Here is a 12,165-nt window from a genome sequence, read left to right as displayed (position 1 = left end):
AGGTACTCTTTACTTGGTTAACAAATAACAAGCAAACCACACCTTTTTGACATCATTTCAGTTTCCAGGATATGTGAAATTTAAAGTCAGAAGACTGCTGGGTTATTTTGTTATTATTGTCTATCATATTTTATTGTTTCTGTTATTTAATTTTTGATGACCAGGATGATGAGTGGGATTTTTGTGGCTAAATAGATGCATTGTTAAGCTGGGAAAAAAAGATTAGTATTACCGGTATGGCTACTTTATTTTAACAAATGTCCAGTATGTATGAAAATCAGTTTTTAGTCAGAATTTAATAACAGTTAACAACAGTCCCAAAAGCACAATGGTGTATTTTGAATAATTTCTCTTTTTAATTGTTCTTGCCATTAGGTTAGATGTCATGTGTTTTAGCTTAAAGACCGTGCTATGCAATGCGCAATACAATCAAACCCTTTTTTCTTTTCATTTTGGTTATGTATAATCACATTTATACCAAATGTTGCATCGTTTTTTTTTAAGTATAATAATGGGACATTATTATCAAAAAGCTGGTAAATAAAAAGTGTTATTTCACGGTAGTTTAATGTTTATTTCAAATACAAGTAATTTTACCCCCACCACCAATTCCTTCCCAGAAGCTCCTTTGTCCTTCAGTCATATTTGAGGAACAAATGCTTCCTTTATGATCTTCCTCTGGGAAAAACAGGAAATCGTTTTTGACAGATAGACAGAGATCACTTTGTTCCAGAGGGTTTTGCGTGTGTGCTTGATTATTTCCAACTGTGGTTCTTGTGACATTAGGAATGTGGATGCTGAGAGCGATCAGCTTTGCCTTAACTGTTTTCTTCCTCAATTTTCTTTGATAAAAAAGAAAAAAAACTAAATATAGTGCTATTGCATTAATATTTTACTTTAAGTTTATGTGTAAAAATGCCCCTTTGGTAAGATTAAACAATGTATGCTCTGACATGGACTCCATCATACTCACATTGTAGTCCCGGGTTGAGATGGCCAGGTTTGAAATTGGAGCACAGTTTAAAATTTGAATACAAAAAGAGTAACACATTTCTTAATTCATTTTTTTGTGACATCTTTCATCCATAAAACAACTTTTAATATATTCTAGACAAGTCCTTTAAAGTATTTTTGCAAACATATAGCTTAGTTTTGGTTAAAACAGAACACAAGTCAAAGAATATTACAGTGGTAAAAATATTTTTAAAAAATCAGTAAAATGGTCCTTTATGCTTCAGCATGATTACCATTCTTGAACTTTCTTAGGGAGATTCTGTGACCCGTTCGTCCACAAATGAAAGTCTGTGTCGACTCACCTGAGCTGTCAGATCAGATCTCTTCTGACAAATGAGATGGAAAAAGTGCAGACCTGCAGTCTGAGTGTCCACTGACCAGTTACATATATATTCTACTATGCATGCAGGCTTTTATTTTGAAGATGTTCTTTTCTGATTCATCCTTTGATCATGAGTCGTGGTTATTAGGAGGTGTAGCTCTACCCACAGATAAAATTAAAAGCGTAATGTTACAGCAAACATTTCACAGCCTTATTAGAACTTTTTCAGCTTTTTTGGATTGAGTTCATTTGTTTTTTCTATTTACATCTAATTTTGTCAGGCACTTTCTTCTGGATCAACACGGTTGGTTTCAATGACAACAATATGTACACATTCCAAAGGTCAATGCTCAGAGGTAAACACCTACAGGTGAGGCAGATCACATGACTGTTGTGTAGCAGCTTGACACATGATTGGCTGGAGCCAGGTACAAAGAAATGGTATAATAGGCTGTGACCAAGCAACTGTGTGAGGAGGAGGAGCCAAATAAGGAAAAAGGAATTAGGAGCTCAAAGAACAGAGGTGAGGAGGGGCAGGAAGGTAGATGAGACTGAGCTGGAGTGTCAGAGGCAGTCGAGTTGAGAAGAAGAAGGAGAGGAGATGGAGCCCAGTGTGATTCGATTAAGCCACTGCCAGAAGGAAATCTTCTGCTTCTCTGTCCCAGAACAGTGCCCGAGCTGCGGTGAGGAGCTGAGGGGGAGCAGACTGCAGGAGGCACCGGTCAGCCTGCCCTCCCCCTTTACCAACGGGCACAAGAGCTCTTGCTGCCTCCTTATTGCACCTGCACATGACAACCACACCAGGTAAGAGCGATCACATGTGAAGAAACATTCAGTGAACTGATGTGTTTACCCAGTGAGGCATTCAGGTCCAGCTCAGGAAGAAACCTTTGAGATTTGTGATGGAGACATGTGAATCAAGCCTACTCTGAGGTTCAGAAGTCATCATCTTCGATATATAAAAGCCATACGTTTTCTGTGCACGACCCGACCTTAGGAGGATTCAGTGTGTTTAAAGGCAAAATGCAGCCTTGAGGAACTCCTGCCCTGCTTGACTCCCTAAAATTACGTTTTGAATGAAGTCGTTTTTTAATTATAATTTTGCAATGTTTAGACAATTTAAAAAAAAAAACCTGTGTCGCTTTCTAGGACATAGTTTCTGCAGTGCGGCAGTAGTTTGTCCGAAATTTGCGTGAGTTGTGGGCGGAACTGTTGGCACGGAGTAAGCCTTCCATCATTTCCCATAATCCCTTTGTTTTGCACTGTCCCCCGCTGGTTTACAGTCCCCTCACAGCCCCAGCATGACATTACCGGTGCAACAAAAATCCTGAGCAATATTGGAGCTATCCAGTCATACAGTTTTGAGCAAGAAGTCAGCTTGGACGAGGAAAACGAAGACGTACATGAATCTAGTCGTTACAAGCAGATGCACCAGAATGGAGCAGAGACTGTAGCACCTACAGCATGTCACAGCAACAGACTTTTTCCAACCACTTTTTTATTTTTCTTGTCTGCTCCTTATTCACAACAATTTGAATAAAGAGATACTAAAAAATGCAATGTTAAGCTTATTTTTACATATATATCTCATGCATCATGAGAAAAATGCCTCAAGGACACGTTAGAAACACCAAAAAGTACATCTTCATTGGAGTGGTCTTTAAGTGATGAATGACTCAAGACAAGGTCTGTTGCTTAGACATGCATATCCATGTCAAGGAGCAAAGGATGTGGTTTACTGTGTCAGACTGTACAGAGACCTCAGGTAAGTGAAGAAGTTGGTGTCTTAGAGGAGAAACCAGAAGAATCTGGATCAAAGATAAGAAATCCGAAGCCTGCTCGGAAACTGCCTCTAAACAGCACTTGATAGGACCAATAGGAGCGGAAGAAGTGAAACTGGTTGCTAGTATTTAGCTTCAGCAGGTTCTAAGACATGCCAAGGTGCAACCTGAGCCACCGGAGGTTCAGGTGTCAGCTGCACACCTGCTTCAGATTAAAAAGGCTGACTTTACTAAGGTGACTTTCTATGGGTCAGAGCTCGAAAGGTAAAGACCTCCACTAACCGTCAGCAACACTGTATGAGCATGAGTGAGTTTCTTTTTAAACATTTGAAGACAAGTTTAGAGCTGTGAACAAACACCTGTACATGTGGCTGTATTTCCTTAACTCTCATGTTGAAAAGGGATTTTTGATCTCTTCTTAAATGGATGCCTTTTTTTAATCCTGCTTACAAGCTTACAAACTAATTGACCAAAAACATTTATTTTGACTCTTTTTAGGACCTACTCTCTTTGTGTGTTCAAATGTGCAAAAAGGGTGCCAGTTTTGAAACAAAGCTTGTGGCACCAACTGGATTTCATCTATCAAATGGACAGTATAATGTGCTCTGTAATCCACCTACTTCACCACAACACCTCACAATCCATTAACCCCACTGCTGGACAACATGTTACACCCCAGCAGCTTTGTTGACAAGGTGCAATATATCAAAATGGTATCAAGTTACCCAGATGACACCATGGTCTGCTATGATGTGTCAGCCCTTCTGATCTGCAGTCCCATTGCAGAACCACAGAAATGATGAGGACAAGACTGGAAAAAGACCACGCCAGCCTACCAGAACCAATCTGACATATCTGCCCAACACTGCATATTTCCAATTTTAGGGGATATTTAATTGTACCACTGTCATCCATAGTATCTAATCAGTTTGTGAAAGTAGAGAACAGATAACTTGTATTAGTACCTGAAAGTGTGCCTACATAGTAGTTTAGATGTGTAGATGACAAATGCACAAATGTTTACACTTTTGGCACCACTCTGAACACATCAAGGACTGTTGACAACAAATACAGGAAGCCTACCCACACTGAACAGTGTGGCATGTTTGATTCCCATCACTCACATGACAACAAGAGAAAAGGGAGTGGAACATGACAGCAGAAATAAGATCCACATTATTAAAGGGACTGACAATAAAAGCCCAAATTTTCATTTCCTTCAGATCTGTTACCCTCTCAAACGAGAGTAACTCACAGAACTGAGTCCAAGAAAAAAAAAGAAAGGGACAAAGAAACAGTTTTTTTTCTCCGACTATTTTTTTTAGCACAGACAAGTGATAACAACTGGTACGTCCCAAGGACAAAACAGAGGATCCTTTGAAGATCAGATAAAAGTGCACATTTTGGACAGTGAGGACAGAGGGTTGGAGAACCACAGAAGCCTTCTCTCAGCAGATGTGGATCTAAGACCTTTTTTTTTGTCTTTTATGTTTTGGCCAAGGAAGCCAGAGAACCATTCACAACTGCAATCTAAACTACCGACCAAAAACCTGTGTCATCACTACTCAATCACACAAAATGCTCAACATGACACTAACCAACTTTTCTAATGAGAACCAGGTCATTGACATGTGCTAACAAAACAATCTACCAGAGGTCTATGACTTGAGGCCTTGAGGGCTGGTATATTGCTGGTTTTTCAAAAATATTGCCTCACCTGCTCCTGATTATCTGGATCCAGTGTGTTTAGCCAATAAGAAGCTTCAATGGCAGGTTCATTAGAAAACAAGTAGGACACCGGCCCTCGAGGCCAGGAGTTTGAGACCTGTAAATTATTGAAATTGTCTGCAACTCCTCAAAAGTTGTCAGTATAAATAAGCTTAAACGCCCTACCAGAAGTTGGAGCGGAAGAAGCTACTCATCGCCCATAGATAATGACTTGTTTCCAGTTCCAATAGAATTAAGTCAATTCAGTCTACATTTTTCAACATGTTGGAGCCACACAACCTCAGTAAACTGTGACTGGTCCATGTCCGTCTGTCTAAACTTCTATGGAAACCACTCTCTTCAATCATAAGTGAGCATGTTGGAAGGACATTTGAACTATTTGAACTAATGCAACAAAAATTAAGCTTTTCTTTTTAAAACTGTACAGGTCATTTACAGAATTGTGAAATCTATTGTTTTTCAGAAGCTTTTGTAACCTTCTTAGTCTGATCCTAAAGTATCAAATACATTAACTTATTTGTTGTCAACATTCTGAGACACAATGCTATTTATTTTTTTATGATATGAAAAACAGTATCCTTGTACCTGAGTTTTAAATAGTTGGAACCAGTCTCATCTGCCATAAACAGTTTTTTGTTATATCATGTGACTGTTTCAGTTGTAAACAAAATTAATTAATCTGTCTCAAAGCAGTCAGCCACATCACTTCATCCTATTGTGTTTTATAGGGACTTCAGTGGGACTTCAGATCTGCACACTGGGATCTCTAACACAAAAGGTTAGACTTTTTTTTTTTGGTAGTTCAGCTTCACTTCTCCTGAACTCTGCAGGCTGGTGTGAAGACAAGACAAGAGTCACCTGTGTGTACCTGTGTGCAGGAGTGGTGTACAACTACACCCAGAATGGGGTGCAGAGAGAACAAAGAGGCTGGGAGCGCTGCATTAGCATCCCTCTAGTCCGACCAGACATGTTCCACCTGCTGGCTCAGTGGGATCAGTACCTAGAGCGTTTCTCAGAGGGACCCATGTGGGACCCCGTGTGGCAGAGGTAACTCACAGGTGACACACTTAACACAGGTGATGCCCAATCAAAGCCTTTTCCCCACTTTTGTCCTTCAGGTTCGACGAGGACGACCACAACTGCTTCAGCTTCTGCTTGCAGTTCCTAAACACTGTCTTGACAGCGGAGGGTTGCAGCTCCCTGAGCAAAGAGGACTTCACCCGCTGCTTCATCCTGCCGAGGATGAAGAGGGTGTCAAAATATACCACACTGGTCCAACACATCGAAAAGCAGCAGTTCTACATGGTGGACCGACCGCAGGAGGCAGAACCCAGCAGTTAAAGAAGCACCTCTGACACCATGGAAACAGACCCACTGGACTAAGTGTTCAGACTGACACCAGCTGCAGTTATGGATCAGAACAAATGAAAACTGGCTCATGAACCCTTTACTATTGAAACTTTTTTTTTTTTTTTTCCAGAAGCACTTCTCAAACTAGAAGATTTTTATTTTGGTTTTCTCCATCGGCCGAGACCAAACCACGGCACAGAACCATTCCAGAGGTCAAACTTAAATGTAAGATATTGTGACTAATGTTCACCCATTTTAGAATTATCTTCTTAATCGGTGAGCTCTTTAGTATTGAGTTGCGAAACTTTTCTTTTTTTATCTAAAAAAAAAAGTGTGAAAAAAACTGATTGCTGTTAAGTTGTAAGCATAATTTCTCAAAATAGTGTGTCTTTTTTATTGTTCTTTAAGTCTGAGTGTTGATGTATGTCTGTTTTATGTATTCATTATTTGTTTTATTCATATTTTAAATAAAGCAATAGTAAAATAAAAGTGTGTTTGTTTTTTATCAGTGTATGGACATGCATCAAAAGAATGTGCAGGGGTTCTTCGGATAGTCTTATTGTTGCAAAAGATCTGCTTGACCTATTTTTTTTTGGGGGGGGGGGCACAATAGCTAAAACATTAATATTGTGTACAAATCCGAAATGAACAGGATTTTAGAATAATTTCTCATTTTCTCATTTTCATCATTTTCATTTGAATACGACACAGAAGATGAAGACGTTTGCATGCAAACACAAGGACAGAAATGACAAAATAGTAAAAGTTCAAACAATAAAAGTTCAAACAAACATATCTTATTTAAGATACTTCCTAAATCTATAATTGAGGCTTTCTCAAAGAATGAAAATGATCTGACCTTTGCTGGTTTATATATATATTTATGTGTGTAATGGTTTGTTTCAACATTTAGTATAACAATTTGTGGTTGCCAATTCGGTTTGTAGTCAATATTACTTCATCCAATTCATTGACCTAAAATCAATCCACTACAAAACTATAATTTCCTTTTAATGGCATTCATTGTACTGACTGGCAGGTAAACAGTAAGAAATCGTGGATCTCCAAGTACAAAAGCGAACTGTAGTTTACCTCCGCGGCACTAGGTGGCTCCCTTAAACAATTTTATAACTACAGAAGAAGATTCGAAAAAAACATTGACAGAACCCGTTTGATCCAGGAGTATCCACGTGCACTGCAACGTAGCAAAATAAACCCACGTGGTCCGAAATTTAACTCTAGTGCAGAAAAATTTCCAAATATTCAGGTCCGAACCCCACAAAGAGGTGAACCGCTTAGGAACTGCTCCGCAGCAATGCAGGCTGACTTCCGCGCTCCCCGGCGGCGCGCGCGGGTTTACGAAGAACTGGAGGCTCCGCTGCCGGTCATCCGGAGTCCCGGGGAGAAGTGCCGGTACCGGGCCGAGCTTATCAACCAGCACGTGCTTGTCTGCCACCCCGAACATATCAGGAGGATACACAACCAGGTCAGGGTTGCCAGGTCCGACTGACAACAACGTAATCCAGGAAAATGTTACTGATGGTGACTGTAGCCTGTGTGAGATACAGTTTGGATACATTAAATAAAATAGGAATTGAATTTCTCACAAGTGGATCTGCAGCAACAATTAAATATGCTGTCACCGTTAAAGCACTGTAAACTATGTATTTATGTGATTTTAAAAAATGGCTTTTAAACATAATGTGAGTTATATAACATCCCCCATTTATTTTATCCTAATACTCAAGTGATGACTTTATATATGTTTAAAAAAATGATCATCTAATCAATACTTATCATAACATTACAGAAACGTAAAGAACCATCAACTTTTTAAAAGAAAACTTTACAATAAAGCTGTCAGTAGGAATCTGATAAAATCAGATCCTAGTTTTGGTGCTTCCAATCAAAAACACCAATGAACTTCATCTTTTGAAGTAGAAATCAGATCACTAGTAGTTTAGGGTGGATATTTGGGTAGACAATCATTAATTCTGGTATTTAATAAATAGCAGTGAGTCTGTTTCATTTATCTTACTGGCAAAACATATATTTTAGGAAAAAAATCTGAAACTTTGTTTCTCATTACAGTAAACAAATAAAAAATGAGATAATCTGTCTTTTTTATTTTAAAGTGAGTGTAATGGGGGTTTTGTAGGTTCTTGCCCCCTTTTAAAAATAGATACAATAGTTTCTTAAAGGATTTTATTTAACAACTTCAAGTCCATGTCTGATTTCCATTGGATGACAATATACATAGTCAGAGGAAATCGTATGTCAAACAACTGTTTTACTATTTTTTGCCATTTTATTTACTCTAATTTTTCCTTTAACATGAATTACATGAATGTGAAGATGAAAGGGTGAGCATCACAGCTTTTCACATACTCCGTTTCTAGACCTGCCAGTCTAGCAGTTGCTAACCTGCTTCTGTTTCCTACACCCCATGCCCTGGAGGCCTCTTATTGACAAAACACACCTGACCAGCAGGTAGAGCTGGATAACTGGAGAACATGTAGATCACCACCAATTCAGAACTGGGTTTACGTAGAATAAACCAACCACAAATCAGTGGGCTACCGTTAGGGGCTTTCATTGGATTGGCCAGTTAAATAGGATCAGGGTCTCTGGGGAAAAATTACTAAAATCTGATGCTCCTGGAATAAAATGCTAAATAAATGCAAACCCTTTAGTTATGTGGGTGGAAAGCTGTTGAATTGTGTCAAGAAATACCTCAGTTTTTGTTCATTGTTGTCGATACCTGCATGGACTCATGGTGCTGCTGCACGCTGTCTCTGACTACCACGGCTCACAGTGATGGAAAGAACCAAGTCAAATAAAAAATAAAAACGCTGCAGGTTTATTTCAGTTTCACCTGACCAGATTTCCTTTTTCAGGGTTTTTTTGGAAAAGGCATTTTGTCAAGAGCGAGACCTGATCACAGCATTTCAGAAAAATGGGAGGGTGAGTCTTCACCTGCATGATGAGATCATCATTGGTATGGTCTACCCCACACGGCACTGTGCACTCAGCTGGTTTGTTTGTTGTCTTACAGAACTCGAGGATTTGTACCTTCCCGTTCTCTCTCAGGCCAGGTCAGTAGCGTCTCATTCTGTCTGTTAAGTTGATGACATCACTTCCTGCCTTACATTTCAGCCCTTTACAGGTACGAAGAACTACTTGGGTGGGCAAAGACAAGTCTTTCTGCTCAGGGATTGTCTGCAGAGGTCGTGGATCAAACCCTTCACGAACTAACACAGAAATTGGAGATAGAGGATGTGAGGCGTGAACTGAGGGAGGCTGAGGAGCCAAAGTCAGAGGATGGAGTATGTGACAACACAAAAAGTCTGGGGATGGAATCTGAGGTGGAGGAGCCTGAGGCCAAGAAACGCTGCAGGTGGGGTTTCATTCATAGATTAACTGGACAGATCATCTCGGGTGATTCTGAACGGCAAAAAAGAGGAGAAATTAGAATACTTTTACTTTTATTACTCTGAGAAACAGCCCCCTTTTATGAACCCGACTTCAGTGTTCGTTTGAGGAACTACAACGTTTGGTACTGCTATTTTTTGTTTTTATGTAATTCAGGAACAAGATGTGGGGCTTAATTTCATTATGTTGATCAAAGAAAAAATACTTGATGGTCAAACTGTTTAACACTCAGGTCAGACTCACAGGACCTAAACTTGGACCAGAATTCTGAGCCCAGCTCTGACTCTGATCAAGACTCTGAACCGGATCTTGGTTTTCGGGTTCCAGGTCCTGGTTTTGTGCTGGTAGTCCCTGAGAATCAGGTGAGTCCTCATGTGAATCTGCATGTTTTTGAGTCTTTGAGAAGCTGCTGATTAGGTTTGTGTTTCTGCAGAATGAAGGTGGAGTCAGAGAAGTGAAGCGAAGCCCGTTGTCTCTAACTGAGTACCTGCAGCTCAGCTTGGAGGAGGTAGCCTACCTAGCACCTGTATTCATAGTTGGGACACTTAAGCATTCTACTTACCTGTATATCTCTGCTGAACCCTGCAGGCCTTTTTCCTTGTATACAGTTTGGGCTGCTTGTCGGTGTATCTGCAGCAGGTGAGCTATCATTGATTTAGCATTTCTATTCGTTGCAGTACAACATTATAATCGGACAGAAACCTTGTTCTGCATTGTGATTGGTCAGGAGCCTCTGTCAGTCATCCAGCTGTGGCGAATGTTCCGGTCTTTGCGTCCAGACTTCATCAGCTCTTACGCTGCATATCATCATTTCCGAAGCAGGGGCTGGGTCCCCAAAGGAGGCAGCGGTGCCAAGTATGGTGTGGACTTCAGTAAGATCACACAGGAAACTTTTACCTCTGTTTGTGAAAGACCATTCGTTACATTGAGGTAAACGGAGAAGAGTGATAACTATCATTTTGTTTGTTTTTTAGTGCTTTACAGGAAGGGACCTCCTTTCTACCACGCCAGGTAACACTCACTCAGGTGACTTTACTCTGGTCAGCCACGGTTTCATGAGTCTGTCTAATCGTACCTGTCCTCTCCCTGTAGTTACTCTGTGGTTGTAGAGCAAACTGATGATGAGTTTAGGGGCTCAACGCTGCGTCCGTTTTCATGGCGTTCATTTGCTGCCCTTAGCAGAATTACCGCCAGCGTCTCCAAGGTACAGATTTGTCAGGTGTGCTCCACTCAGCCCGCCTTGTCCCCCTGATTGATGTTATTTCACAGGAGCTGATGCTGTGTTACATTGTGTATCCTGGTGAGCTAAACGAGGCGGAGCTTGATTCACCTGTATGCCTGAGCAAGCTGAAGATTCAGGTGAGGAGCTGTGATTTCTGTTCAGCATCACTGCAAGCTTTCCAGTTTCAGCTATCTGCGATTCCTCATTAAATCTGGGTGTAATTGGTTTGTAAATATCACTGATTTGTTTTTGTCGTTTTGGGCTTAAGTCAAACACAAAATTAAACTGGAGCTTCACAGGGTATTAATGAGCGGGATATGCTGGTGCTCTTCATGCATTTTGTCTCCACAGGAAGTGATCGTCAGCAGGTGGGTTTCCTCCAAGGAGCGAGCCGAGCAAGATGACGTCTGATTGGCTAATAGACATTAAATTGCAGAGGACAGTTTGGAGCCAATCAGGAATGTGGGTTAGTTGATGAACTCCTGTCTGTGGAATATAAAAATTATAGCAGTCCAAAGTACTGCTTCACATAAAATGCAAAAAAAAATTACATTTGGATTAGAGTTGGTAACTGTAACATACAGAGAAGAAATATCATCTTCCATCAAATTAGAACTTTAAGCTTAGTCCCCTCTGACAGCTTGAACACAAAATAATCTGCTCTTCTCTGTATTGTGATGTATCAGAAAGAGTTCAAAATGAAGAAGATGACTGAAGTCTGAACTGTTCGTCTTCCTATTCAAATATGTTGCTCTCTTTCTGACGAGGCTGCACGTGTTCTGCATGTTCCAAGCAGCAAACCAGATGTAAATCATCAGTTCCTGAAAGTTTGAAGGAGTTAATAAATATATACCGCAATGCTTTCATCAGTGAAATATATTTTTGTGGTAACAAGTTCCTTGATATTTTTTTTTATTCAGCACAACTATTATGTTTAAACTTCTATATTTTATTTTTATTATTATTTTGTTTTAAACTGACAATAAGGTTTTATATGGCTGCATGTAAATACTGTATATCTTTGTAAGTATTGTATAAATAGTTTGCTGAATTTCTGAAAATGAAAAAATACATGTGAATATGATTATTTCAAATGTATTTTATATTGTTATTATTTGTGCACTGAAAAAGAGAGGCATCACATAATACGATTTTATTGTCTATATTGGTTCCATCAATCCCTTCAAGAAGATGAATGTTCCTCCTTATTAGTGTAATAAAAACACTTACACTGGAAAAAAAGTTTCACATTTTTTTCTATTTTATTATTGTAAACATTGTAGTTGATAACTTGTTAGAGAGAGAATAATAAACAA

At 39.6% G+C, this 12,165-nt stretch overlaps 2 protein-coding genes across 2 annotated transcripts; both read left to right on the top strand.

The window, feature by feature from the left end:
• The first annotated feature begins 1,865 nt into the window (after positions 1-1,865).
• On the top strand, positions 1,866-6,565 carry LOC112145391 (MKRN2 opposite strand protein). Its single transcript, XM_024270569.1, has 4 exons — positions 1,866-2,140; positions 5,574-5,623; positions 5,724-5,892; positions 5,964-6,565. The coding sequence occupies exons 1-4, from the start codon at positions 1,938-1,940 to the stop codon at positions 6,184-6,186; spliced, it is 645 nt and encodes a 214-aa protein (XP_024126337.1). The 5' UTR covers positions 1,866-1,937; the 3' UTR covers positions 6,187-6,565.
• Positions 6,566-7,225: 660 nt separating this feature from the next.
• tsen2 (TSEN2 tRNA splicing endonuclease subunit) lies at positions 7,226-12,091 on the top strand. The gene is made up of 12 exons (XM_036211936.1): positions 7,226-7,681; positions 9,093-9,159; positions 9,251-9,290; positions 9,362-9,592; positions 9,860-9,989; positions 10,061-10,135; positions 10,216-10,266; positions 10,355-10,499; positions 10,602-10,638; positions 10,720-10,831; positions 10,897-10,986; positions 11,201-12,091. Exons 1-12 carry the CDS (start codon positions 7,511-7,513, stop codon positions 11,258-11,260), a joined length of 1,209 nt encoding a protein of 402 aa, XP_036067829.1. The 5' UTR covers positions 7,226-7,510; the 3' UTR covers positions 11,261-12,091.
• The last annotated feature ends 74 nt before the right edge of the window (positions 12,092-12,165 follow it).

The sequence above is a fragment of the Oryzias melastigma genome, linkage group LG5, assembly GCF_002922805.2.
Source record: "Oryzias melastigma strain HK-1 linkage group LG5, ASM292280v2, whole genome shotgun sequence".
In the NCBI taxonomy this organism is placed as follows: domain Eukaryota; kingdom Metazoa; phylum Chordata; class Actinopteri; order Beloniformes; family Adrianichthyidae; genus Oryzias; species Oryzias melastigma.
Note: the sequence above shows the minus strand (reverse complement) of the source record. Positions and strands in the feature narration are given on the sequence as shown.